Raw genomic sequence first — 27259 nt, 5'->3', positions numbered from 1 at the left:
TGTCCAACTCCGGTGCTTCAGATGTTCATGGACTACAATTCCCATCAGGCCCTGCTAGTTTTACACTAGCACAGCCAGTTGGCCATGCCAACAGGGGCTGATGGGAATTGTTGTCCATGAACATCTGAAGCGCCAGAGTTGGACACCCCTTGTCTAATTTCATGAATGTAGATCAAATCAGTGTCCTTCTCCTAAACAATAATTTGGTTTTACCTTTTCTGAGTGCTCAAAGTACCACAAATATTTTCTCAGTGATTCTTACCACTGCCTTGCAAAGGAGCTCAGCTTTTCCCCCATCCTGATGACTGGGGAGGAGAGTAAAGCAGCTGTTGTGTATGAAATGATTATTGAAATTTCCTGGTTTTCCTAATCACTGCACTTTGCCATCTGTCATGTATGTGAATGCATGTGCTCTTTGTCTCATTCTGATTAAATACGCAATCAGCAGACAACAATTAATAGGAACACTTTGTGCAGTAAGAGTCAAGCTGAGTGGTAATAAGGAAATGAGAGACAGTAAAGCTGTATACTTGTGGAATTTAAACCAAAACTCCCAGATTTCATACTGTGCTTATTTGTAGCCATTGTTAAATTTCCAAGGCTTGTAAATGATGGTGTAATGAATGTCTGATTAAAACTGGCACATCCACACAGCTAACCTTCCGTCGAGTAGAAATGAAGGATGGGAAAGCTTGCATACCTAAACCGGGTAAATCCCTCAAAATATTAAATAGGTAAACGCTATGTCAGTAAATTCTTCAATATGGAGATCTTCCTTTAGCACATAAATAGTAGCCAAAATTATGATATGCATTTTGCCAGAGAAAGTCTTGGGTTCTACACGGTCTGAAGTACTCTATTTCATTCTGTATTTTCTAGTACTAAAACTGCTACTAACTCATGTTCTTATAGTGCAGCAATTCTGTAGTACTAAGGTAATGTCAGGTGGGTAGCGGTGTTAGTGTGCAATAGAAGAGCAAGATTGAAGTCCAGTAGCACCTTAAATATCAACAAGATTTCCAAGATGTAAGCTTTTGAGAATCAAAGGGAGCTGTGACTCTCAACAGCTTGTGGCAGGGTTCTCCAATGTGGTGTCCATGGATGCTGTTTTAGATTATTTTAGAAAGTGGGCAGGACCAGGTGGAACTTCTTCTCAGCAAAGCTGCTGATTGACCATTGGAGATTTGATTGGCTGTGCAAAACGTTGCTTTGGAAGCAGCTGCCACCACAATACAGTGATCTTCACTGTGTAACTAATGTAAACTTTGGCAGCCATTTTGCTGCTGACCGCACCTTTTACAGCAGCCATTTTGTGACTGTGCCCACCACTCTGTCAGAATTTTAAAGGTGTGCACAGACTGAAAAAGGTTAGGGACCCCTGGTAGTTTCCCCTGGAAATCTCACTGGCCCTTAAGATGCTAGTAGATTTGAATCTTGCTCTTCTATAGATCAAAGAATATGAAATTTCTAATGATTGTGACTCTACACTGTTTGTCTTCAGCCTTTACCAGCACAGGATTTGACTGCCACACGTCTCCAGTATTCAGTCCTGCTGACCCGGAGACATCAATAGAAGACTGTTTAGCTCATCTTGGAGAGAAAGTATCCCAAGAACTAAGAGAACCTCTTCGAAAGGCGTTAGACTCCCTACTTAGCAAGTGAGTTCTCATTTGCTTTGCTCAGCAGGAAGGTACTTGCTCTTAAAATTCTCACAATTATGATAGTGCTGATGATGTGACTGCCTTTGGGTGCCATTCTTTCTAAACCTGTTTCAGTTTTGCCTTCTTAAATCACACTGACCTTTGGTGCATGAAATGAAGTGATGGTTTTCCAACTTTTAAAGTTGTGAGCATGGATCAATCATAGTAAGGACCTCCTTCAAAAGCGACTGTTTATTCAGATAGTTGGGAATGCTCAGAATGCTTCTTTTACGTCTTGACATGAGATAGAGAATGAGAAAATTCTAGTAGCTGCCTGGGAGTCCAGTTGTATTTGTAGGCTTGGCAAATTCTGGACAAGCTCTGGCAGCTGCTATTTATCTGAATAATAGGTTTGACTGCCACTTTGGCAGTCTGGAAGCTGACAAAAAGCAGTGACCTCTAAGGTGGAGAAAAGTCAGAGGCTCCTTTTGCACATGCAGAATAATGCACTTTCAATCCACTTTCAATGCACTTTGCAGCTGGATTTTATAGTGCAGAATAGCAAAATCCACTTGCAAACAATTGTGAAAGTGGACTGAAAGTGCATTATTCTGCATGTGCAGAGGGGGCCAGAGAGCCACACATGTAGGGTAATATGGTAAAGGTGGGTAGCCATGTTGGTCTGAAGCAGCAGAAAAATGTTTGAGTCCAGTGGCACCCTTAAGATCAGCAAAGTTTTTTTTTCTAAAAGCTAGTCTGTTTGCTGCACAGAGATGTAAAATGTTGAGAAAGATTAAAAAAGTATGGTTATCTGTAAATAGGCATAGGATTGGGTCATTGGGGCTTTATGACAGTCTTCTGAGTAATGCCATATGAATACAGCTTGCATGTGAATACACAGCTGGTAGCAGGAAGTGAAATATTTTTCTACTAAGCTGCTCCATTCAACAGATTCCATTCAGACTTATGTATTTTTGGAACTAACTTATCAATACCATAAGTCTTAACAAGTATAAAACCATAACAATTTGCAGTAAAGTGTAATGACTTTAGATGGTGCTACAGCGAACTTCAGCGAACTCATTATGTACCGTATGTATTTATAGCTATGTAATGTGTTGCATATGGTTTGAAAATGAAATTCAGGTAAAGCAAATCTCTGGTAAGTGTGTATGAAATAATGCAGTTTAAAGCTCCTCTTGTATAGTATGCTAGTGATACAGTCGTTAGAGACATTCTTCAGATGTTTATTCATATTTGTACTTGGATACTTTCTGTGCAAATACTAATTTAGATTTTAATAGCAATATTTTTTCTTTTGAAAGATACTTTTATCACTGCTTTATGGAATCTAGTTTGGGGCACTTCTTCATGCCATGGACCTGAGGATGTAACATTTCTTTTTTACTTTGCTTCCTTATGGTGACAGGTATTCAGCTATGTGAGCTAGTCCCATATTTTAAAACAAGTGAATTCGGGAGCCCTTTCTGCAGTTGTTGACTACTACTACTTTTATATAAATTTAATTTTCAGAGACCAATACAGCAAAATTAGTTCAGCTGTGTTGAACAAGATATGTGGTACTAACTTTATTTGTTATCAGAGTTCATGGTGATGGTGGTGTAAAGTGCCACTGAGTCACAGGGTTTTCAAGGCAAGAGGAAAACCACAGTGGTTTGCCATTTCCTACCTCTCTTAGCAACCCTGGTCTTTCCCGGAGGTCTCCTGTCCAAGTCCTAACCCTGCTTAGCTTCAGCTTAGCTAACTGGGCCATCTAGATCACAGGTGTCAAACTCGCGGCCCTCCAGATGTTATGGACTACAGTTCCCAACATCCCCTGCCATCATTCCGCGAGTTTGACACCTATGATCTAGATCAAGGCACTAGATTCCATACTGTTTATTATTTATTTTAAATGGTTATATTTTGTGCTCTCAGTTCTTCTGAGGCAATTAATTTATCACAATAGGATTTCTTTTGGGGCATGTGCTGTTCTGCAGAGGAACACAAGAAAACTAGTTTCAGCAGTTCTTAACATAGTATACCTGTATAAACTAATTTGTTTAAGCTGTATTAATAGGCAGAACCACATTGCAAATATCTCTGTGTTCGATGGTGCTTAAACTTGTGTTTCTAGGGCAGTGGTTCTCAACCTTCCTAATGCCGCGACCCTTTAATATAGTTCCTCATGTTGTGGTGACCCCCAACCCTAACATTTATCCATTTTACAGATGGAGAACACTGATGCAGAGAGTCTTAGGCGACCCCTGTGAAAGCATCGTTCGACCCCCAAAGGGGTTGCGACCCACAGGTTGAGAGCCGTTGTTCTAGGATATCAATACATAGCAAATTACTTTTTGAAACTGAAGTGAAGGAAGTTAGGTGTGTAACACACCATGTGGGTCTGTGATCTTTTTTTTTTAAGTCTTGGGCAGATACCTAGCCACACCAGAACCTGCTAAGCTGTTCATCAATTGGCAAGACCCCAATGCATTAGTTCTGTTTAAAAGTATGTTTTTATATTAAGCAACCTTCAGGTGGACTCGAGGGTACAGTAACGGTTATACTGGATGTTTGGATATGAGAGAGACAGATTCAGATTTGCACTCAGCCATAATGCTGAGTAAGTAGCCTTAAAGTTTCTGTGTGTCAGCCTAATTAATGTAGCAAAGTGGTTGTGAGATTAAATACATCTCTTACTGGGTTAAAAGTTAGAAGATGAATGGGCTAAAATGCAGTTTTCTGGGTAATTTGGCAGTCCTGCTCCAGACACCAATTGCTGTAGTTTTGTCTCCTTTTAATTCATGCAATAGAAGTTGGTGGTAGTGATCTATCACACCATCCCCCAAAAATCTTTTTTAAAAGCAACTGAATTGATTTCCCACTATGGCAATTTTTAATTCCCTGTCTAGGGCTTGAATGAAAATTCAGCAGAAAATGTGTTAATTTATCTCATTTGTATAATCTGATGTTGCTGGTAAGTGAAGTTCCCTCCTGATACTAGTCTAGCCAATTGAACACTGTATGCAGAAATATTGGTTGAAAAAGGAATGTAATACTCAGTTTTGCCTTTCCCCCCCGCCCCTTTTATGTTTTGGTTTCTTGTCTTCAGGCCAGTGACTTATCAGGAATATAGGGAAAGGACGCAGGAGGCAGCAGTTCATGCCACTGGATGGAGCAAGGTATGGACCAAGTCAGCTTTACTTTGAATCAGCTGCACGTTCAATGAAGTGTAGTATTGGTTTTGAGGCATCTGCTCTGCATGTCTGAGCAGGTGGGTCTGTCTTGCAATTCTTATCTTCCAGGCATCGTCTCCACTCGACTTTAGGAGCAGGATATACCATTCTTGCAGAAGGCTAGAACAGAACTTAGCAACTTGAGAATCTCAGTTTTCCTTGTTTTAAAAAATTCAGTTTATGCTCATAATAGCTGCAAACACATATGTAAATATGTGGAAAAATGCTGTTAAAATTTCATAAGACAGCAGGGAAGCAGAGTAGCAATTTCAGATATTCAGGATTGGGGCTTCCGATCTGGGCCGTGCCTGTTTAGGAGCAGCTGAACAAATGATAGCAAATTAAGCATGATCCATATAAGTTTTAAAACACAAAGGATTTAAATTACTCTGTTGCAAAATTCAGGATTTTCTTTACAAACCAAAGCGTAGTTTCTGCACTAAGCTGGCCACTCCCAAAAGCTGTCACGCTGGAATTCATAAGCAAATCTGACACTAATTGTCTCTCCTTTGAAGTTTATTTACATTGTGGGCTCGCAACGTGCAGGCTGCGTGCTTTGCGGTGGAGCCATGTTCTGTGGCCCGCAGCTGCCTCCCCTGAGGATGGGAGAGGGAGCTGCCAGCATTTCTTAAGTTTTTTCAGATGGGCTGCCCTTGTCTATGGTACAGTCTCCCATGTGTCTGTTCTTCTGGCTTTCTAGTGAGACTGAGTATTGGAGGTAGTCTCAGCCTGAGCAAAGGGGGAAAACCCTGTTAAAGGGGACATATGTTGTTTTCGATTGGGTGTATTTTGATATCTGTTTTAACATTTAGCATTTTATCAGACTGTTTGAACATTGTTGTCATCTGCTTTGAGTACTGAGAGAGAGGAGAAAGGCCACCACTGCACAACATTTTAAAGGACTGAATGAGCTTGTTGGATGAGAGGTGGCATTTTGATCTCTATCCTGGAAAATCCTTATTGCGCAAGGGGTTGGACACTTTAAACAGGACTGGAGTTCACAATCCCTTATTCCACAAAAACAGCTTATCTTTAAGATCTCACGGCACTTTTTGTTTTGATCACATCCTGGGTTCTTTTTTCCAGACACTCAAAAACTGCTGAGTGTTCAAAGATTTTATTGAAAACAAAACAGAAAACAAGAAAACATTCTGATACAGATATTTCTCAGCTAACAGCGCAATTCCAGGCAGGCTTTGTTGCAGACCTGGGCTTAGGAGATGCTCTCTCCTGCCCAGCTTGGATTAGAATATAATTTGTTCCCTCTCCTGGGTTTTCAGGTAAACTTCGTTTCCTGACCATGCTGGTAAAACAGCTTCTTTGTTCTACCCACCATTTGGGTAGCTTCCTTTTGGGTAATTTATTCAAAGCCTTTCCAGAGATCAAAGGCCCTTGTTAGGCTAGTGTGAATTTGTCTGATACTGTAACCAGAACAACTTTTTTCACAGGTTTGTAGTCTGGTTGTGGTGGTGACTGGCAGTGCTTCTTATTCAGTTATTTCGGGTGGAAAGGAAGGACTGGATTCCCTCCCCAAATCTTCTGGCATTTCTTCAGAGCTCTGGGTTGCAGCAATAAGATTTTGGGGAGAAGTCTGAATCGTGTCTCTGGACTGTTCCCTGAGCTTAGTCTACAGGTCTGGGATGTCTCCAGACATTTTGAAGCAGGGGATCAAAAAATTACCTCTCAGCTCTTGGCTGGGTCTTTTGGACACCCCCCTCCCCCAGTCTTGCACTGTGTGTCTTGCAGAAATGAATCCTGGACCTTAAGGATTTTACTGATTAACTCCAACAGTGTGGTTGTTCAATCTGTCTACACTTTAAAAAATGTACTTCCTCAAAGATCCGTTAAACAAATGTTCTGTTAAACAAATGTTCAAATAATGTTTGGAGAGGAGCTTTCTGATGCACCGGTCAATTATTTAGAGGCAAAAATCATTTACAAATGCGCAGCAGTAGCAAATAGAATATTTGCAATGAGGTTATGGGTCCTTACCTGAGCAAACTTTTGAAATCTTTTAATTTATTAGTCTTTGGTAATGTTGTATTAAGCATTAAGATAGTACAGACTACCATGTCTTTAAATTATGGACTCTTTATGGTGGAATCTTCTCCAGAAAAAGAATGCTCCGACATATAAAGAGAATTCTGCTTTCACCGGAGTGTCTCTCATGCCATCTGCCTTTTATCTTGCAGCTGTTTTCCTTGTAAGTCTGCGTTTTACTGCACAAACTAGAAGGGAAATGAAAAGCATTAAAGATTTTCCTGTTCCTTTTTTCTAAACATTTTTAAAGCTAAGAAGCATTCCTTCAGGAGGAAAATGCAAAAAGAGTCAGTGTGCCATGAACAAAATGTTCAGAAGCAGTAAGTTGTAAGGGAAATAAAAACGGAACTTGCTGTTTTGCAAGCGAGTTGCTAGTTATTTCTTCTAGGCTGGCAGTTTGAAGTGGCTGTAGCTGAAAAGTGGCAAATGTTCTCCTTTTGGAAGTACAGAACGACTTCCTCTAATCAGTTATGTCTGAATAGTTATCACAGATACCAAGGTTCAAATTTATTGGATTATCTTCAAATACTTCTGTCTTACCTATCAATCCTTGATTTTTGAAGCGGCATGCAAATACCATTTAAAGTAACATTGCATAACAGCAAATATATCCATTAGCGCATCACATCATAGCTTGCTGAAAGCCTGGGAAGACAAAGCAATTTAATCTTGGTGCCAGGAAGATGGATGGGCAGGGAGTTCTTTAGACAAGATGTTACTTCTGAGAATTCTGTGTGCCTGGTAGCTACCTCTCTTGCCTCTGAAGTTGGGAAAATATAGAACCAGGCCTTCAATGAAGATCTTAACAGTTGGGTAGGTTCAACGGGAGCAAACAGTCCTTTGGGTGTCCTAGTCCCAAGCTTTAGGTTGAAAAACTGCTTGAATTCTGACAAACTTCCCCACTAGAATTTTTTTTTACTTTTTGGAATTCCCCCTCCATCATTATACCAATTTACAATTCCGTGTCCTAACAGCAGGTGACCAGCTTGCTGCAAAGTATTTTAACAAAAGCATTGCCCAGTACTTCAAGCTAAGCATCTACACCTCCATCCACTTTTTTCTAAAAAACCTGCCTAGTTCTTATAAGCTGTGTATCAATGCATAGCTAGTGCATTGTCAGTGTTATTAAAACACAATGATAGATTCCGCTCAGTCTGTAGATGATTTCTTTCAGGCATTTTTGGCTCTAATTCTGCTGGTTCTTTTTGCCCAGACTTGGCAGTGACAGTTACATTGTGCCAAGGAGCCCAGAGTTTAAAAGATCCTGTGTTTTGTTTCAGGAAGGTGTTAAATTATTTGGAGCAGGCATTTTACTCACTTAGTACTCTTGACTGATCTTTCTTCAGTTGCATCGAGAGATGCGCTTTTGAGTCTTCTACTTATTGTTTTGAAATATGATCTAGCACAGAAAGAGCACTTCTGGGGACAGCTGGAAAAGAGAAAGTAAATGCTTTCTGTTGGAAATAGGATGGGAATGGCCTTGAAGGGTACGGAGCGTTATTCTCAGCTGACCCTAAACAGGCTTTCCCTGTAAGCTGCCTGCATGGGAAATTGTCTGGAAATCAAACCTAAGCTGTCCTGAGCCATGTGGGGATAAACATAATGAATAGATTCAACCATTTTATCAACATTATTTTGTCAGAAGTTGTAGTGGAGTTGCTATTCATCTGCTTTTACAGCAAAGGTTGCAACTGGCAATAATGGTAGTTTCCAGCACATGTAAGGCTGCCAGATATCCTCCTATCAGGGAGAGTGATGGTGGAGTGGTGGCCTATTTATTTCCGGTCAGGTTTATGCCAGGTCATCTGAGGAAGGATGAACTGTAACCAGGCAAGAGAAAACGGATGGGATTGCTGCCGTCTGTTTCTCCCTTCCATTTCTTCCAGATGTATTTGTTTTTTCCACCAGCCAGTTGTAAAGCTGTGCCTGTGTTAATCTTGCCTGTGTTAATCTTGCCATCTTTGTTCCTGCCACCCTATGCCAGTCTCTTAGTTCAAAGTGGTGATAGCATTGACTGGCAGCCCTGCCTCCTCTTCCCCTTCAATCAGCAGTCAGCCTGAAGAAAGTGGAGATAGGGCTTCTTGTTTGATTCATGGGACTTTCACGCCAACGTAATTCCCATGTGTAATTATACACCAGGGGCCTGGAAGACTCGGTTTCTCCAGATCTCTTTCCAAACATCCAGTTAAAATTTTAGATGGACTTAATTCTGCATTTCTCATGTGCATTCTTGGGATTCAATATATAGTTAAGTTACTTTCCCAACAGGTAAATGAAACCGAGTTTGCATTTCATGGTGCCTACTACAGTCCTTCACTACGACTTTCTTTTTTCAAGGTTTTAGTGCCTTTGGTGATACTTCAGCAGTTCTTAATGGAGCTCACAAGACGGGGCCAGGAGCCACTAGGCGCGCTTCTGCAGTTTGGCGTGACCTACCTAGAAGACTATGTTGCAGACTACGTCATTCAGCAAGGCGGATGGGTAAGACAGCCCATGCAGGAATACATCCTTCTTTTGAGATCAAAACTCGAGACGTGCAGTTCTCTCAGTGCAGCGATGGTACTTAAGATCTGCCTTAAGTGTGGAAGAAAGCAATTATAACTGGAGGAGTGCATCCCAAATCCCGCTGAATTTTTTGGCGTGAATCGGGATCCTCTTTGACCCACCGACAACCCTGCTACCTGGCAGCTCCATATGGGCACCGAGGTAGGATTTGGGTTTTTGGGAGAGGGGTTTCAAACATTTCTGGGGCTGTTAAACCCAAACCTACAAAATAATGGAGGTGGGAGGACGGTGCAGACCCCTAGTCCCAAACCTGCTGCTTGTGACATAGTCTGTGTACCATCCTACAGATTCCCAGCATTCGATGTGCAAAGGCAAAGGGCTGGGTTCAAATGGAACAACTAAAAATTCACATTAATCATCACATGGGGCAAAGCATACTCACAAATACATTCCATCTTGGGTTTGGGAAGAAACATTCAGCTAGTCATAGCCATGGATAATAATTTCAGTACAAATATCTAGAATGGTTATACACTAATTTGCTGAGTACTTTAAGGGTTTGTTTCTGGTAATCTTTATAATGTCCACAGCAAAGAATGATTAGTCTAACGGTGTTGCCATATATAATTACCTGTAATTATCGCCCTCTTCTACCACTTTTACTATTGGACAGTTGGAACTTTTTGTAAAGCTGTAACAGGAAATCCAAACTTCTTCGGGGGTAGGATTCCATTTGAAATACTGCTTGAAAATACCGTAAATTGCAGGTTTGTGGGAGCCCATCAGAAATGTGCAGTCCCATTTCCTCCCATTTCAGTGATTCATGCTGGTAGTTGAGCTTGAGCCGACTAGGCGTCCAGATTATTCTGCAGAACATTGCCAGATTTAAACTGAATTAATCTGGGATTAGTGAAAGGACTCCAAGTTTGGTTTTATTATGAAAGTAAAGCTGATCAGGAATATCCAGTGATTAGAAAGTCTAAAACATCAGAAACCTCATGCTGCTGGCATCTCATTCTGATATTTTGCTTCATGGGTATCACTTCCCAAAAGGGTACTAGAAAGATATGGGAAGCTGTCTCAACCATTCACTTACAGCTGTTTCTGCTGCCCCCTCCTAAACGCCATTCCTGTTGTTTATTATGAGAATAAGCACAATCCTGCCCTGTGTGTGTGTCGTTCCCGGTTGAGCAGAAAATGTTTGGAATTTTGTCTGCGACCTTCGCTTTTGCAAAAGGAACAGCGATTGTGACATCTGGTTATGCTTCAGGCCAGAATGTAATGAAAATGTTTCTGGGACTTGTTTTGCTATCTAGTTATGAGGAAGAAGATAGCTCTTAGTGTTCTTTTTGGTGTGGAAAATGATTGGTGCTTGGAAAATTATTCTGTTCCTCAGGAGTTTAAAAGTTAAAGCCTTCTTGCAGCACATAGTTGCTTACAAAAACATGCAGTGTCTTCATGCTGTCCCTGAGTATTCCCTGTTTGACACTGTTTGTAGCTGGCTAGGCTGCTCCCTGAACCGTGCGCTTATCTGTTCAGCTCTAACCAGGCATAACATTGTACTGACAGAGGCAGCAGAACTATTTTTGAAACTGAGCAGGGAAGGTGAGGAAAATGTTGAAGTGTTGATATTTCTTTGTTTTTAACGGAATATCTGCTGTGAGAAGGATGAGATAGGATTTTTGCAGGGCGGGTGTTCTTAATCTGCTTATTGTACACAGTGTTTAGATTTGCTATGTTTATTTTGGAGAAACTATAACTTTATTAGGTGTGTAGAGATAATATCGTTTGAGGTTTGAATATAAACCTTTCACATTGTTAGGCTGTTGTTTTTTAGATTACTGTATCTTAACGGTGCAGCCTTAAAGCTCAGAAAGTACGTATAATATTCCTTGACGATCTCCAATAATGGTGGTGTGTTAGAATTAGCCTTTTTGCGAGCTATGGGAGAGCTAGAAAGGGTGAAGTCAGACCTTGCTGTCGCGTGTCAAGAAGAACCTGGTCAAAGGGGAGAAACCTGTATGGGAGGGTCTAGCTCACAGTTTATGTAGTATTGTTTATACTTCCAGCTCTTCAGGGAAGAGGTTCATTTAAAGCCTCTCTTTATACTTCCTTGTGAGAATGGCAGGATATACTGAGAAAGGACAGTGGGTTTTTTGTACAGTCAGGACTTCTTATCAGCGTTATCAAGCCTCTCTGTGCAGGATAATCCACGTTGGTGGTTCCATGAGTTCTAGACTCGGTATGCTGTTCTATGGACTTTAAATGATGTTGGAAATGTTCTGTGTTGTAGTAATCTGGAATACTCAGAGGAGTTAAAAAGTCCTAAGTTTAGATTGTAATGAAGTGGTGTCAGCATAGTGAAATTGGAAATTTTACCAATCGTTGCAGGGTCAATTGCGAATCAGATGCTTATTTTCTGGTACCTTGCCGTCTGTTCCTTTTTCTTTTCTAAGTGGGAGATGGTGACAAACAAGGGTAGTAAATCTTTTGCTATGGTTGTTTTTTAAGATGTTCAAGCCAATCTTTAGAAGAATGGAGTTGCCATTGTAATTTTGGTTCCCTCCTGAAAATTCCATGTATAAAAATAGTCATCCAGTCTATCTTGTTACCAAATTTGGAAGAAGCCCTGGAGCTGCATGAAGAGATGGGGAAATATTGTGATCTACTTGCTTTGCTTAGGGCAGTACACTCTACTTGTATTAAATCCACTTTCCTCTAACAGCATTTTTTAAGACGTAGCTTTCTGTCCTCACACTGCTTATGGAAACCAGAGCAGTCGCAGGAAGGTTGCTTTTTTTTTTTAAGTGACCCAATGGAAAACAACTTCCATTCTAATTTGGCAGGCAGCTTAGCTTCTCTGTATGCCCTGAAGCTTTATTAGGGCATAAACAATTGACGTGCAGTGCGCACACTCTCTCCCTTCTCCTGTTCATTTCGTCTCTCTCGTTTGCTGTCTCTGCTGCATCCGAAGCTTCTGGTGGAGAAAGTGCAGAGTAAGACCCACCAGTTTGGGTAAGACTTTTCCATTAGAGCAATATTTCCGGTGTTTCACACACACTAATGAGAAGCTGTGAGAAATCTGAAAGATGTTTAAAGAGCGTTGCATAGAAGTTGAATATTCTGCAACCTCCCCAGTTGTTTGCCTTCGTTTTATTGACATTGAAGTATAAGATAAAATTAAATTACTGGAATTCAAGATCCGTTTGACCTGTAAATGTGGAATTTGAATCTGCAGTATATATTAAAGTGTGCGACTTCGCATTGTGTCTGTTTGTAGTGCGACTTGCAAGAGATCTGATACTTTCCCTTGCTGGCTGGTTCAGAGGTTAATTTTTAATCTTGGTATTTTGTTTACGGTAATGAAATCAATTGTGTGTCAGTAGAACTGAACTTCAAGAAGTCGTTTTTCCAAATTCTGGTAGAGTCGTACAGCTGTGACTTGATGGCACTTTACGCACAGGAGGAAACCTCGCTCCCATATCAATTGTGATCGTTTCATGCCTTTTGTGAAATTAATATTTCACTGTGATTTTTACCTCTCTTGCTCTTCAGACTGTCACGGTCAGATGTTGTTCTTAAGGAATCAAAATATGCCTGGTTCATTAAATATGTTGGCTTTGGATGATAGTGCAGAAATTTTCAGATACTTCATCTTGTCTCAGAACAGAAACATACACAATTGGGGTCATTTTGAAACCTGATGGAGAATTTGTTTGATGGAGATAGATATATGTATTCAATTTAACCTTGAACGGTTGCAGAACTCAGAACATGTGCCATTTAATTTGAAGTTGTTGAAAGAGGTATGCAGAGCAACGTGAGACATATTTTTTTTGTCTTGACTTGGTAAGCGTGATTGAATTTCATAGAAAAGACTTAACAGGTTCTCATCCTCTTGAGATGCATGGTCCTCCACACAGTGCATTTTTCTTAGAACCTTGATTGAAAATTGTGTAGTCTGTACAAGTTTAAAAAATATACTTGGGCAAAAGACTGTGCAGTGCATTCAGGCTTCTGGCATAGTTGGCCCTGGCTCGGAATGATGCATAGTGTATCCAAAATGTATTATATGATTCTAAATAAAGAAATTGGCAAGGGTTCAGTTTTTGGAGTCATAGCTGGTGTGACTTAAGAGTTTTTGTTCCACCTGATGTTTAGCTTTTTCATTCTGTTTCTTGACAGAACCTTTCTGATCTTATGGTTTGGAAGGTAACTTTTTGCAACCTGTGCTTTTAAGTAACACTAAACCAGTTGTTGTAATACAGGAATACCAAACAGCACTTATACATAATATAGCAAGGCTTTGGGCAGATAAAAAAGTATTAAAGTCCTATTGAGGTGGGGATACAGCTGTCTAGATCCTCCTTTCCATCGCCCTCCCGAACTTTTCCTCCTTTCCATGCCAAAGGACGTTCTACCCACATTCAAACGAATGTAGATGGATGTGAATGTGACTTGGAATGGATGAAAAGTTCAGGAGGGCGATGGAAAGGAGCATCTAGACCAGGGGTCTGCAACCCATGGCTCCGGAGCCGCATGCGGCTCTTTCAGCCTTATACTGCGGCTCCACAAGGCCTGGAGGTCGAAGGGTAGAATGTGTCCCTCCAGGAAAGGTGAGTGGAGGGGCCAAACTGGAGGCGCCCGGCTCAGTAGATCTTTGGGGCCATGGAAAACAGGTCCAAATGGCTCTTTGGGTGGTAAATGTTGCTGACCCCTGATCTAGACAGCTGTATCCCCACCTCAATAGGACTTTCCTTGTCTCATCCTGTCCTGCTTACTGGGAGATCTCTGTGTGGAAGCTCTTCTGGTCTCCCAACGCAGCTGGTAGAGGTGGAGGTGGGAAGTGCCATCAAGTTGCAGCTGACTAATGGTGACCTCGTAGGGATTTTAATGCAAGAAACAAGCAGAGGCCACCTCTGCCTTCCTTGGTGGTCTCCCATCAAAATACTAACCAGGGCCAACCCTACTGAGCTTCTGCATATCTGACTAGATAAGGCTATCCTGGAGCAATTAAGTCATGGCCCCAAATCTCCTACATGGTGCAGTCTCCTCACACTTATTGTGGCTGCTCTCCCTTCCTGCCTGGGAAAACAATCTCTTTTCCACGCCCCTATTCTTATATTCCTACTGAGAATCTCTTAGCTGCTGCCTTCCCACCTATTGCTGAAGGAGAGTCCATTGCTCAGAAGTAGAGCACACGATTTGTATATAGAAATTCCAAGGTTCATTTCCTGGTAGCTAGAGATCAGCCAACATATATTGGAATTGTGTTTATGTGCTCCTGGCTGTGTAGAGCCACTGCCAGCCGAGGTAAACAGTACTCTAGATCTCATCTGCAGAGGCAGTTTCTTCAAACGACACCTTCCTATTTGAAGATTGCCTCTGTTTCGTTGCTTCATATCTTTTGACTTTTTTAAAAAAAGAATGCAATTAATGGGACTCTGGGAAGCAAACTGCATTTTTGAGGGGAGTCACCTCTTTTAATATGGGCCTCTGTCGGATGGGCTCAGAACTGGATGTATTTACATTTAGTGTGTAACTTTGCTAGCATCCACAATAGCATAAAATACACTGTCTGTGGATCATATGGGACCAATGCAAGGATTCTGTAGCTTGTAAAGCAATTCGAGCTGAAATATAAGTAACTGAGATTTACGTCGAATGCTAAAAGGAAATCTATTTTTGTCACATTATTGATCTGAAATATGCATTCATTTACTTATTTGTTGCCTAATGGTCACCTTGTGGGGTTTTAAGACAAGAAACAAGCAGAGGCAACCTCTTGGATGTTTGTTGTCTTGAGACATATTCATACTGGAGAATTGCCAAATTCTTTGAGGAACCTGGATAGAGAATAATATTTGTTGGATCTGAAAAGCCACAAGGAGAATCTTGACTCCAGTTTGAAATCTGGAAACCAGAGGGGTGCAGAGGGCGTTTAGACTATGAGAAAGGCAAGGCAATAGGTTTGGCCTAAAATTATCTCCTGTGCTCTCAGGTAAGCTGGTCTACTTGATAAAGAGTAAGTACATTGTAGTGAATATATCTTGTTGAGATTCAGCTGTGTAGATTGGCAAATGAATAACTTCTGGGAGTCATATGGTATGCTGCTGCTACTCCTTAAGTAAATTCTGCTTGACAAATGGCATATCATGATATGTAAATCGTCAGGCAATGTAGGGGCAGGCATTCTTAACATGCGAGTGAATAGCAGAGAAACAGTACAATTTGTGAATCCCTTTTGAGAGGTGTTCATAGGAAAGCCTAAAGTACCTTCAGTATAAAATGTGAAATGTTTAGACATCTGGTCTTCAAGAGCAGAAACATAAGTTGGCGTTCATCATTAAACCTTTATGCAGATCAAACTCTCTAGGATCAGTTGCCTGGTTTATCAGATGCAAAGAAATGAAGGACTAATAAGACAGTATGTAAGCAAACTATATACATGAGGGAGTGAGATCATGTGTGCCATGGACAGGGGGAGCGTATGATCCTTTCCCTTTTGAAAACTGGGGGAAATCGAAATCTATACAATCCTTTTTATTAAGCCTAAACTTTCTTGTTGTTTTAAGAACATAAAATGCATCTTTTGTAACTTAATGTGTAAAATTATTCTATTTCCATTGGGTGGAGACCTCTGGGGGGGTTCTGTATGCTGCTCTCATTTTTTCTGTCTCACCCCCTCCCATTCCTGCCCCAACTTTCATATCTCTAGCGGTTGTAAATGGTTTCTCACTTTTATGGTACCCTGGTACTGAGGCAAGTATGCTCAGTACAAAGCAGGCTAGAGCAACGCAAGGGACAGTGGGTAGGGAATAATTCATGGGAAAAATAATATGTACTCTTTTCAGTCCATGAGACAGCTTGATCAGCACAGAGAGGGGTGGGGGTGGGGATTTACTGAGTAATTGCTTCAGAATGGCTTCAGGCCAGCCCTGATGCAGCTTTCTAAATGTGCCACATTCCATTAGCACAGATGGATGAATGTGAAAAGCAGCTATCGGCAGACACTCCAAGAGCTTTGCGTGAATATTGCACGAATGCTTGTGAATGCATGAACATTCCTAACATGCTAATAGACAATCTGATGCTTAGCTTCATGGTAGATGAGACACCTCCATCCTGAATGAAATGATTAATGAACATGAATTATATTAATGGGAAGTTTAGAACTGTGAGCAAGACTTGAAAGAACCTTTGCTGATGGACAGAAATTAACCCTGCAAAACAAGCAAAAAGGAACCAGGGGACTCACCTTTTGAACTTTTCTTACACTTGAGAATTATTCTCCAAGATTATATACTCGCATGTCAAGAATGTTTGTGTATTCACATAGACATTAAATGTTTATGTCACTTGTTGTGCTACTTGTAAATGTGTCAATATAATTTTTGTAGCCAAAGTATAGTTTTGAATGTGGTTCTGGTTGCTTTAGCTGTTCTTTATCTAATATTTGGTTTTGGCACAAGTGCTTGTGGCCAGATTGCCCGCAAGGCTTTGCAGTGTGTGAACTTGAACAGTTCCAGAGGGGTAGCAGTATTGGTCTGTGGGAGTCAGAATAAATCTTGTGGCACCTAGAAGATTAGCCAACAGGATAGGAACGTGTCTTCATTTATGCTGTGCGGCATAATGTCACTTCCCTTACCCTGGGAAACTAGATCTTTTTTAGATCTTTCTTTGTAATAACTGCCCCCCTCCCTGCAGTTCTGCCAACTTAATGCAGAACTTCATTCATCTGTTAAAACCAGGGGTCTGCAACCTGCAGCTCTCCAGATGTTCATGAACTACAATTCCCATCAGCCCTTGCCAACATGGCCAATTGTTGAGAAAAATCGTGTAGGCTTGCCAGTTGGCCATGCTGGCAGGGGCTGATGGGAATTGTAGTTCATGAACATCTGGAGAGCCGCAAGTTGCAGACCTCTGAAATAGGCTCTGGAGCACACAAGCTTTTGCCACAATAAATTGGCCAGGCCAGTCTTAAGGTGCCCCAGGACTCTGCTGTTCAACAGTTCTATACTTTATGTGTGTGTGTGTAAAAGACTATCAAGTAAAAATCTAATGCTTAGCTGACTTATAGTGTGGGGTTTTCAAGGCAAGTGACTAAGCGGGTTTGCCATTGCCTTGCCTGCCTCTGCAAAGCCTTCCAAGTACCAACAAGCTTCCGAAATCTGACAAATTGGGCTACATCTCCACTGATACTACATAGGTGGAGGTTAAATTCCATAAATTCTTATAGAAAGACTGTAGAAGTTGCATTTGAATCTCTGGGAAAAGACTAGAAACAGAACAACCAGATATTCCTTCAGGTCACTTTTGGTTATTTAATGGCAGTGCACTCTAAAGAGCATGCATGGGATTTCTCACTGTGGCCTTGATCACCATTTTACAGTTTAACTCTTTTTGAAAATATTCGTTTGAAAATATTTTATCATGCTAATGATAGAGCTATGCACTTTTCTACTATCTACCTTAGATTTGGTCCTCCAGGCCGTCATAAATTAGCGGATAGATCTGTAGCAGTGATTCTGTAGCCACAGAAGATCATATTATGCATTATGAAACATGCTGTCAGTATATATCAAGCTATCCCATATTATAGTCGCAGTAAATCTGTATGATTTGGCCTAGCAGTATTAACTTGCTCAAGGAATATGTAGTGAATTTTATGGAGGAGAGGAGATTTGAACTAATGTTTCCCTTTCAAATCCAATTCTCTGTCCACTGGTTTCAGACAGTTAACAATATTTCTTTATCCTCAGCAGTGTGCAAACTACTGAACATCAGGCTTGCCAATTCTACCTTGAGAAATTCCTGGAGATTTGTAGGAAAGGAAAGGAGGTAGCTCAATGGGGATTTGATGTCACATCTATGATGTCATGTCCCATTTAGAAGATCAGCCCCTTCCCCTTCCTGTGAGGCTACTTCCACTACCAAAACTCAAATTTTACATTTAAATTTCCTGCTTTGTTCCCCTTCCATACACACCTTTTTTCCCACCTTACCTCACTTGTAGGCTTCTGCGTGCATGTGTTATGAATGTCATACTATTTGATTCTAATTAGCCAATCAGAATTAAGTATTTGTGCTGGTATAACTGAATAGCAGCCAGTTCAGTTCCACTTAACCTGAGCCTGGCCTGGCCTGTAGAGCAAGATTAATACCCAGAATAAAGTTTTAAAGAAAAGTAGAAAGTAAACCTAAAAACCCTTTCATAATCCTCTTCAGGTTTTTCCTCGGTGTTGAGAAAAATCTACTCTGAAAACCCATAGGACAGGGACGTGTGTATAGATTTTTTTATGGCGGGGTGGTTTGGGGGGCGGGGGCATGCCCCACCCACCTCTGGGGGCGTGGCCACGCCTCCCCAAGCCCCGGCCCGGCCTCAATACTTATAAAAGCAGCTCTCCGAGGCCCGGGACGGCAGACTCCCCTGCCCCGCCCTCCCCTCCCCACCAGCTGGACTCCCAGCCAGCAGCCCCTTCTGCCCTCCCCTCGGGGCAGAGGCGTAGCTGAGTTTTGCACACACACTCCCCATGGGCGGCCACTGTGATGCTGGAATCCACCCCTAAACTGCATCACTTTCAATGGTGTTTGAACTAAAGAGCCCAAATTCTCCTTTTAAATTCACCTTAAAGGGAGAATCTGGGGTCCCCAGTTAAAACAACATTGAAAGTGATGCTGTTTTGGGGTGGATTATCCCCCACCCTGAAACAGCATCACTTTCAATGTTTAAACTGGGGACCTCAGATTCTTCCTTTAAATCTGGGGAGAATCTGGGGAAACTTGCGGTGCCTGCTGTCAGGGGCGCGATTGTTAAGCTGGCAGCACCAAACTTTCACGGTATCTTTAGGAGACTCTCCTGATGACACCACCCAGGTTTGATGAAGTTTGGTTCAGGGGGTCCAAAGTTAAGGTGTAGCCCCCATCTTTTATAGCTCCCATTGGAAACAATGGGGAATGGGGCACCCCTTTGAGAGTCCATAACATTGGATCCCCTGGACCAAACTTCACAAAACCTGGGTGATATCAGTAAGATACTCTCCTGATGGTACCACCCAGGTTTGGTGAAGTTTGGGGCAGGGGGTCCAAAGTTATGGGCCCTCAAATGTGTAGCCCCCATCTTCTATTAACTCCCATTGGAAACAATGGGGGATGGGGGCACCTCCTTTGGGAGTCAATAACTTTGGACCCCCAGAACCAAACATCACCAAACCTGGATAGTATCATCAGGAGCCTCTCCCAAAACATCCCTGAAATTTTGGTGCTGCTAGCCTAGAAATTGTGCCCCCTGCAGACCAAAAACCATAAAACACTTAAAATATTAAAAAAACACAAACGGGGCGGAGCTTCGGACATGTAATGGTGGGGTTGAACCGAGGGAAAAAAACCCACCCCTTACCTACATCCTTGCTATAGGATGATGCTAGACAACAGCAGCTCCATCTTTCTCTCAATCCCCAGCTGGCCTCAGGGCTTCAGTACTCCTAAAGATTCCCTGAAAGTTTGGTGCTGCTAGCTTAACAATTGCACCCCTGACAGCAGGCACCCCAAGTTTCCTCCAAGTGATGCTTGATCATTTACAGCCTCTGTGGCATAAAATAGGAGATATAGAAATCCTAGAACATCCACTCCAGGACTTCCATTTCTCCCTAGACTCTATGGTACACAGCTGCCATTTACTATGGCAGAAACTGATCTCTGTAGATTAGTTGTAATTCTGGGAGAACTTCAGGCAATACCTTGCGAGTGGTAGCTCCAACATCATCCCAAATTATAGTTTTACAGAGCAGTTCACTTACAGGTCTTTTGCCCATATACCTCCTCACACTTGATAGTCTTTAATTTATTTAACTTTTCATCTCCTTTTGGTGGGGAGAAAGCAGGCCCCCAGTGTGGGTAACATAAAACTTTGCGTCTTTTTTTTTTAAGGGATTGAGGAGTTCTCTGAACCAAGGACATGTTGCTAATTTGGGCTTGAATTCAAGTGGAAGACATTTAGTAGTCGCCTGATGCATGTTCCTGGCTTCATTTGCCTCTGTGGTGTTGATTTTTCTGGCTGCTCTTCAAGTCTTGTCAATCAATGAAAATCAAGACCAGATCTTGCACATGTGGGAAGAAACAACCTTTTCCTTGAGGAGTATGTTACAAAAAATGGAGTTTTATTTTACAGTTGCTTATAGTCAACAATCAGGAGAAGCGCTCATCTTCATAAATTTTGACTTCTGGGATTTTTCACAGAAAAAAAAAATTATTTACTTGATTTGTACCCTGGCCTCTCCCAAATAATGACCCAAAATAGTTTATGTTGTTCTCCATTTTATCCACACAACAACCCAAAGTTGGCACTTAAAGGTATCTGTAGATTTCTGCAGAACTGGGTTAGGCCGTGTATGTGTGACTGGTCCTAGGTCACCCAGTAAACTTCCATTGCGGAGCAGGGATTTGCATCTTGATCTCCCAGATCTTAGTCCAACAATCTTACCAGTACGCCACACTTGCTCACACTGACGCCCCTTGAGGGGTTTTTTTCTCAGACTTTCAGGAGTGGTGGGACTAGGAAGATACACTTCATAGGAATATTATTGCTAGTTCACAGCTTTCTTTTTTAAAAAAAACTCTGTTGCTGAGTTTTAAGGGGAAATGTGTTTTGATGTATAATTCCACAATGAAAAGGTTCCGAGGCTTTTATAGCTAGTACGTTATAAGCAGTGGACTTTTACTGTCTTATTGTATTATAGCAGTAAGTGGAACATTAACAAATAAAACAGCAAAGTTCAGAACACAATTAAGAAAAATGATAACAGGCAAACTAGTAATTCAGTCTATATCTGTGCCAGCGTCTCCCTTTTTGCAGTTTATTTATTTATTTATTTATTGGGTTTATAAACCGCCCTCCCCCGGAGTTAAATCTTAGCAAACAGCTCTATGGTTATTTTTAGTTCTCTAAAACCTAAATCAAGTCAGCAGTGATTTTCTGATAACTGTTGTTCTTTTGTTTGTATTGTGTGTGGTAGCCAAAAGAGAAGCAACTGTTATTTTGGTGCACATATTTTTTTTACTAATGAGATTGAGGCATATGTAAATAACTATTACTCCATTTACTCATATTCAAGACTAGATTTTATTTTCCATTATGACACAAAAGACGGGTTCATTATTTGCATCCACATGCAAGTTAGTTATGTCCAGTAATTAAAAATGTGCTGTGTATAACTGGGGGGAAGGTAGTCTTCCTTTTGAATAGACACAGTAGTCTGAAAAAGATTTGAATAAATGTAGAGTTTCATGGGAAGTTGCAGTTGGAGGAGGCGGCTGAGGGGGAATATGATTGAAGTCTACAAAATTATGCATGGGGTAGAAAATGTTGACAGAGAGAATTTTTTCTCTCTTTCTCACAATACTAGAACCAGGGGGCATTCATTGAAAATGCTCAGGGGAAGAATTAGGACTAATAAAAGGAAACACTTCTTCACGCAACGTGTGATTGGTGTTTGGAATATGCTGCCACAGGAGGTGGTGATGGCCACTAACCTGGATAGCTTTAAAAGGGGCTTGGACAGATTTATGGAGGAGAAGTCGATTTATGGCTACCAATCTTGATCCTCTTTGATCTGAGATTGCAAATGCCTTAACAGACCAGGTGATCGGGAGCAACAGCCGCAGAAGGCCATTGCGTTCACATCCTACATGTGAGCTCTCAAAGGCACCTGGTGGGCCACTGCGAGTAGCAGAGAGCTGGACTAGATGGACTTTGGTCTGATCCAGCTGGCTTGTTCTTATGTTCTTAGGGTTAGCACTGAAGCAAACTGAGAAATATAAGAGAAGGAACTGAGAAGGGATGTCAAGGGTCATCTAATCCAACCCCCTGCACAATACAGGAAATGCACAACCACCTTTCGCCTCTCTCCCCACTCACCACTGGCTTCATTTGCCCAGAGAAAGGCAAAAAACCTTCCAGGATCACTGGGCAATCTGGCCTGGAGGAAAATTCCTTCCAGATCCCACAGTGGTGGTTGACATTTCCTTGGGCATGTAAGAAAGGGCTATGAGAGCCAAGCATTCTCATCCCTTTCTCCCTCCCTCTCATGATCTGCCCAAGTTCACAGAATCAACCTTGCTGCAGTGGCATACTGGAGCTAAATGACGTCTGGAGGCATGACCACCTCCCCTTGCCCCCCCCCCCCCGGATCCCTGTGCCCCACTTACAGGAGCCAGCAGGGAGGCTGGGGCTTGGGGGAAGGGCAGAAACCAACCTGCAGGGAACCCGGGAGGGCGGGGCGCCACGGCCGCCACAGAGCCCTGCCCACTTTGTCCCTGCAGGCCAGCTCCTGCTCTCCCCAGGTCCTGGGGAGGGCAAAAGCTGGCCTGCAAGGATCCTGGGAGGGGGGCAGGGCGCCATGGGGTGTGCCCAGGGACATGGGATATCCCATGTCCCCATAAGTGGTATGCCACTGCCTTGCTGTCAGACGGCCATTCAGCCTATCCTTAAGAAACTCCAAAGAGCAGCTCACCACTTCCCGAGGAAGCCTGTTCGACTGAGGAACTGCTCTGTCAGGAAGCTCTTTCTAATGTTTTGCTGAAAACCTTTTTGATTTCAACCCGGTCATTCTGATCCAACCTTCTGGGGCAACATAAAGCAATTCTGCCCCATCCTCTGTATGACAGCCATTCAACTACACGAAGATGGCTATCACATCTCCTCTCAGTCATCTCTCCAGACTAAAGATACCCAGCACCTTCAACATCTCCTCATGGAGTTTGGTTACCAGACTTCTCCCTGTCTTCTTCCAGTCTTTTGGACCAGTTCCAGCTTGTCAATGCCCTTCTTAAACTGTGGTGCCCAAAACTGAACACAGTACTCCACGTGAGGTCTAACCCGAGCTGAGCAATATGATTCCAAATTTTGTATGATCTAGACAGTATACTTCTGTCGATGCAGCCCAAAATTGCATTTACTTTTTAACTGCTGCATCACATGGTTAAGTCATGTTCAGTGCATGGTCTACTAACAGCCTTGTTGCACATACTTCTGCCAAGACATGTTACCCCCATCCGATAATTGTGCCTTTGATTTTTCCTGTTTAACTACAGAACTGTATGTAATGCCATTTGTAAGTTTAGGTCCAACACTTATGAACCATGCATGCTTCTAATTTCTAGTTTCTTAACTTCATGGATTCGTCAAACACGATAATAGGTTGTGGAGGGCGTATGGTCAGAGTATTCTCTGTTTGAAGATTGTGGCTGGCATCTTCAAAGGATCCTCTGAAGATGCCAGCCACAGATGCAGGCGAAACGTCAGGAGAGAATGCTGCTAGAACACGGCCATACAGCCAGGAAACCACACAGCACCCAAGTGATTCTGGCCGTGAAAGCCTTCGACAATACAATGACAAAAATGTACCTATTTTCATACTGCTCTAAGCCCCCTTTGTTTCTCTGTAGTTAAAAATTAAGGCTGCCATCATGAATTGGTAAAAAATCTAAATTTCTTACTACAGATTTGTATGTTGCTATTGTCATGTAAAATTGTGCACGAGAAGTTCATGCTCTTTTGCTGACTGTGGTTTCCCCCCCTTCCTTCCAGGGCACCGTCTTTAGTTTGGATTCTGAAGAGGAGGAGTACCACGGAATCATAGCTGAGGACAGCAATGACATCTACATCCTAACTAGTGACAACTCGGGCCAGGTTAGCCCTCCCGAGTCACCCACAGTGACCACCTCTTGGCAGTCGGAGAGCTTGCCCGTCTCCTTGTCGGCTAGCCAGAGCTGGCATACTGAGAGCTTGCCTGTGTCTTTGGGCCCCGAGTCTTGGCAACAAGTGGCCATGGAAACTGAAGAAGTGAAGAGTTTGGACAGCAACGGAGGCGCAGAAGAGAGAAGTGAAAACAACTCTTCTAACTCTGATATTGTGCACGTTGAGAAGGAGGAGATACCAGAGGGGGTTGAGGAAACGTTGCCATCTGAAGTGGCTCTTCAGACTGAAACTGCAAAGCAGCGGGCCACAGATGCCCCAGCTCCCTTGCTGGAGGAGGAGTCGGAAGCTGAAATGGTGCCCATTAAAGAACCCAGCCTCTCTGCAGCGATGCCTACTGAACAGCAGAATGAGGGGAAGGCATTAGTGGATCTGGAACCTGAAACTCCAGCATTGAGTAAGCCTGCCAAGAATCCATCTCCTGTAGAGGACAAGGCAGCCTCCAAACCTGAGCGAATACTGACTCCGGAAGAGGACCTGGAGGCAAGGAAGGAGGGCTACTATGAAGAAAAGGAAGAGAAGTCCCCCACTGGAGAAGAGAAGCCCATCCTCTTGCCAGAAGGCAAATCAATTCTGCTCTATGGTGGCGCTGCTGCAGTGGCCATCCTAGCCGTGGCCGTGGGCGTAGCGCTGGCATTGAGGAAGAAGTAATGGACTTAACTCGGATTCACATTTAGTTGCATTTGACTGGGGGTCGCGATGCTTACTGTTGATGGGAGATGTAGGTAACTGAAAGGTGGTGGGGCAGAGGTGTACACTGTAAGGTTTTAAGTCTAGGGACAATCATGTTTTTAGTGGACTGGAGCTTCCTGATTAACATATAGGGGTGTCGTTTTTAAAAACCCCGCAGATGTAAGTATGTATGTACAAATGAGGGAACTGAATGTTTATACACTGGAAACTGGAACCTAAAACTCTGGGGGAATGGGAGAGTTGATGGCTGTCCCCTGGAGATTCCCCTTACATAGCTGCTATTGCAGCTTTTGGGTTCCCCATCCACCTCTTGAACGAGAGGTACCTCAGTCCGGTAGCATGAGGCTGGTCTCCCTTTTTTTCACCTCTGCTTCCTCAGGTCTACTGTGCCGTTCCCAGTTCTCTTTTCAACCCCAGTGGGGTAGAGCTTCTTCAATACCTCTTTGCTTTCTACTTGTTCTGCTCCCACAACACATCTTGAGGCCCCAACCTTCAAAAACTCTGCTTCTCTCCAGTAGAATTCTCTTCATTCTCTAAAGCTGGGTAGAGGAAGTACATCTCCCAGCGGTGAATTAGGATGCTGTTGTTGGGAAAGTTAGATATTCTTAGAGCTCTCATGTATTTGTCATTTCAGTGATGATGGTTAATGCAGCTCTTCTTCCCTTTAATCCATGTTTTATTGCAGTCATTTTGGTGTGAAAAAATTTGATCATGTTCTTATGAATGCCGAAGATGGAAATGTTAGTACTGGGTATTCGTAAGCAAAAATTACTATGAGCCTGAGAGTTGATCTGGCACCATTTGTGAAATAACTTGAAAAAATGACTTGGTCAATCTCTTCTGCATTTGCACAGAGTTCAAGGGTGGATTGCATTTAGCCTTTATATTATTAACCTTGGCCACTGCCAGATGCGCAAATCCAAGGTCTTCCAAGAAACAGGTCTCCAATCTGAACAACATGACATTATATCTTCCAGTTAATTTCTCAGTTCCTGAGTGATGTTTAGCGATGTGAAAGCAAGCAGTCACATGCAGCTCATGGCAACTGTTGGGGTGATGGCTATGCAGAGAGTTTGGAGAAGTATGAGAAATAGTGGATAAATTAAAACCAAAAATGATTTTTTCCTGCAAACATGATTAATCCTGGCCTGTGCTACGGTAGACACCCTCTTTCCCCTTCACCTCTCATTATGCTGAGGGATTTCACCCCTCCATTCCTGGTGCTCGTTTTTGATCCTGCACACCAGTTGGGTACCTTGGTGTAGATCATTCTGCAGGTAGCATTAAAGTGAAGTTTTAGTGTTTTTCTCTTCAACCTTTGCCATAGCTGCATTTTCCTGTTAAATTCAGATCAGATGATCAGGAAGTTCCTAAATTTCTTCATTCAGGTGTGATTTCCTGTTGTGTAAATGAAATTAAAACAGCATCTCAAATTAACACACATACATGTGGCAGTGGCAAATTTGTTCTCCAGTCTATGTAAACAACTTATATTCATGTGGCAGGATTTTGGCAAAAATGCTGGATCTCCTGGTCACAGCAGTTATATTTTAAATTGCTCTTGTGAGCAAATCAGTCGTGCAAATGCACCTATATTTCATTTTTTGGCATTTGCTAATAGTCTCGCTTTGCACTTGCAACAGCCTGTAGCTATACCAGGTTGGAGACTGCTGACCGATGGTCCCCGTAGGTGCAGGTAAATGTTGACAAATGCAACTCAAAAGGGGACAGGTGAATCAGGCCCAAAGAACTTCTGTTGTAACCTGGCCTTCTTTTTGCCAACTTCTTTCAAAAACTCATCTCATTACTTCTTGATACTGGGGTGATTAATGTTCCTCAAAAGCTGTTTTCATTTACATTAAGTTGGCGATATTTGCTATTTTCCATCTTAAAACTTAGCTTCAGTGATCCCTTAATTGTACTGGGTACCCATGGATCTCTGGTCATTGTTAAAGTTACCCTGCTTACCATTAGCTCCAGCAAAGACCGAAAGTGCAGTTCTAGCAGCTGAGTGGCAGGAGGCATCTTTTTTTTAAAGGGAACTAAGCTGGTGTAGCACCTTTTCCATGCATCCCATTCTACCCAACTTGGTTATGTATGGTCTTGAGGCAATCTTGTTCATTACATAACTGCATACTTGGGGTTGCTACCAGTTGACTTTTCTTGGCAGGGAGCCATAGGGAAGTTGCTCCTGCCTGATGAACGTCTTATTCATTTGCAGACATGCTTCTCCTTTCCTGTATTTTCAAGTGTGTGTTTGTAAAACCTATTTCATGCACATTTGACATAATGGTTTAAAGGTTGCCCTTAGATACAGGGGGGAGTCTTGTGTGTCCAGTGCTGCAGGACAGGAACTCTGCTATAGCCCGTTGAGGATTGCTAATTTACCA

The 27259-nt window shown here is 42.3% G+C and overlaps 1 protein-coding gene across 6 annotated transcripts in view; it reads left to right on the top strand.

Annotated features, from left to right (window-relative positions):
- BCL2L13 (BCL2 like 13) overlaps positions 1-25684 on the top strand; it is a 41401-nt gene extending 15717 nt beyond the window's left edge. For all 6 annotated transcript variants that reach the window (XM_048500076.1, XM_048500077.1, XM_048500072.1 and 3 more), the window contains 4 exons: positions 1502-1658; positions 4753-4822; positions 9254-9397; positions 24009-25684. In XM_048500076.1, the coding sequence (XP_048356033.1) occupies positions 1502-1658; positions 4753-4822; positions 9254-9397; positions 24009-24827 (1190 nt within the window). In that variant the 3' untranslated portion in view covers positions 24828-25684. The remainder of the gene's footprint in view (positions 1-1501; positions 1659-4752; positions 4823-9253; positions 9398-24008) is intronic.
- The last annotated feature ends 1575 nt before the right edge of the window (positions 25685-27259 follow it).

The sequence above is a fragment of the Sphaerodactylus townsendi genome, linkage group LG06, assembly GCF_021028975.2.
Source record: "Sphaerodactylus townsendi isolate TG3544 linkage group LG06, MPM_Stown_v2.3, whole genome shotgun sequence".
NCBI classification, from domain to species: Eukaryota; Metazoa; Chordata; class Lepidosauria; order Squamata; family Sphaerodactylidae; genus Sphaerodactylus; species Sphaerodactylus townsendi.
The sequence above is the reverse complement of the archived record's forward strand: the minus strand, read 5'-3'. Positions and strand labels throughout refer to the sequence as shown.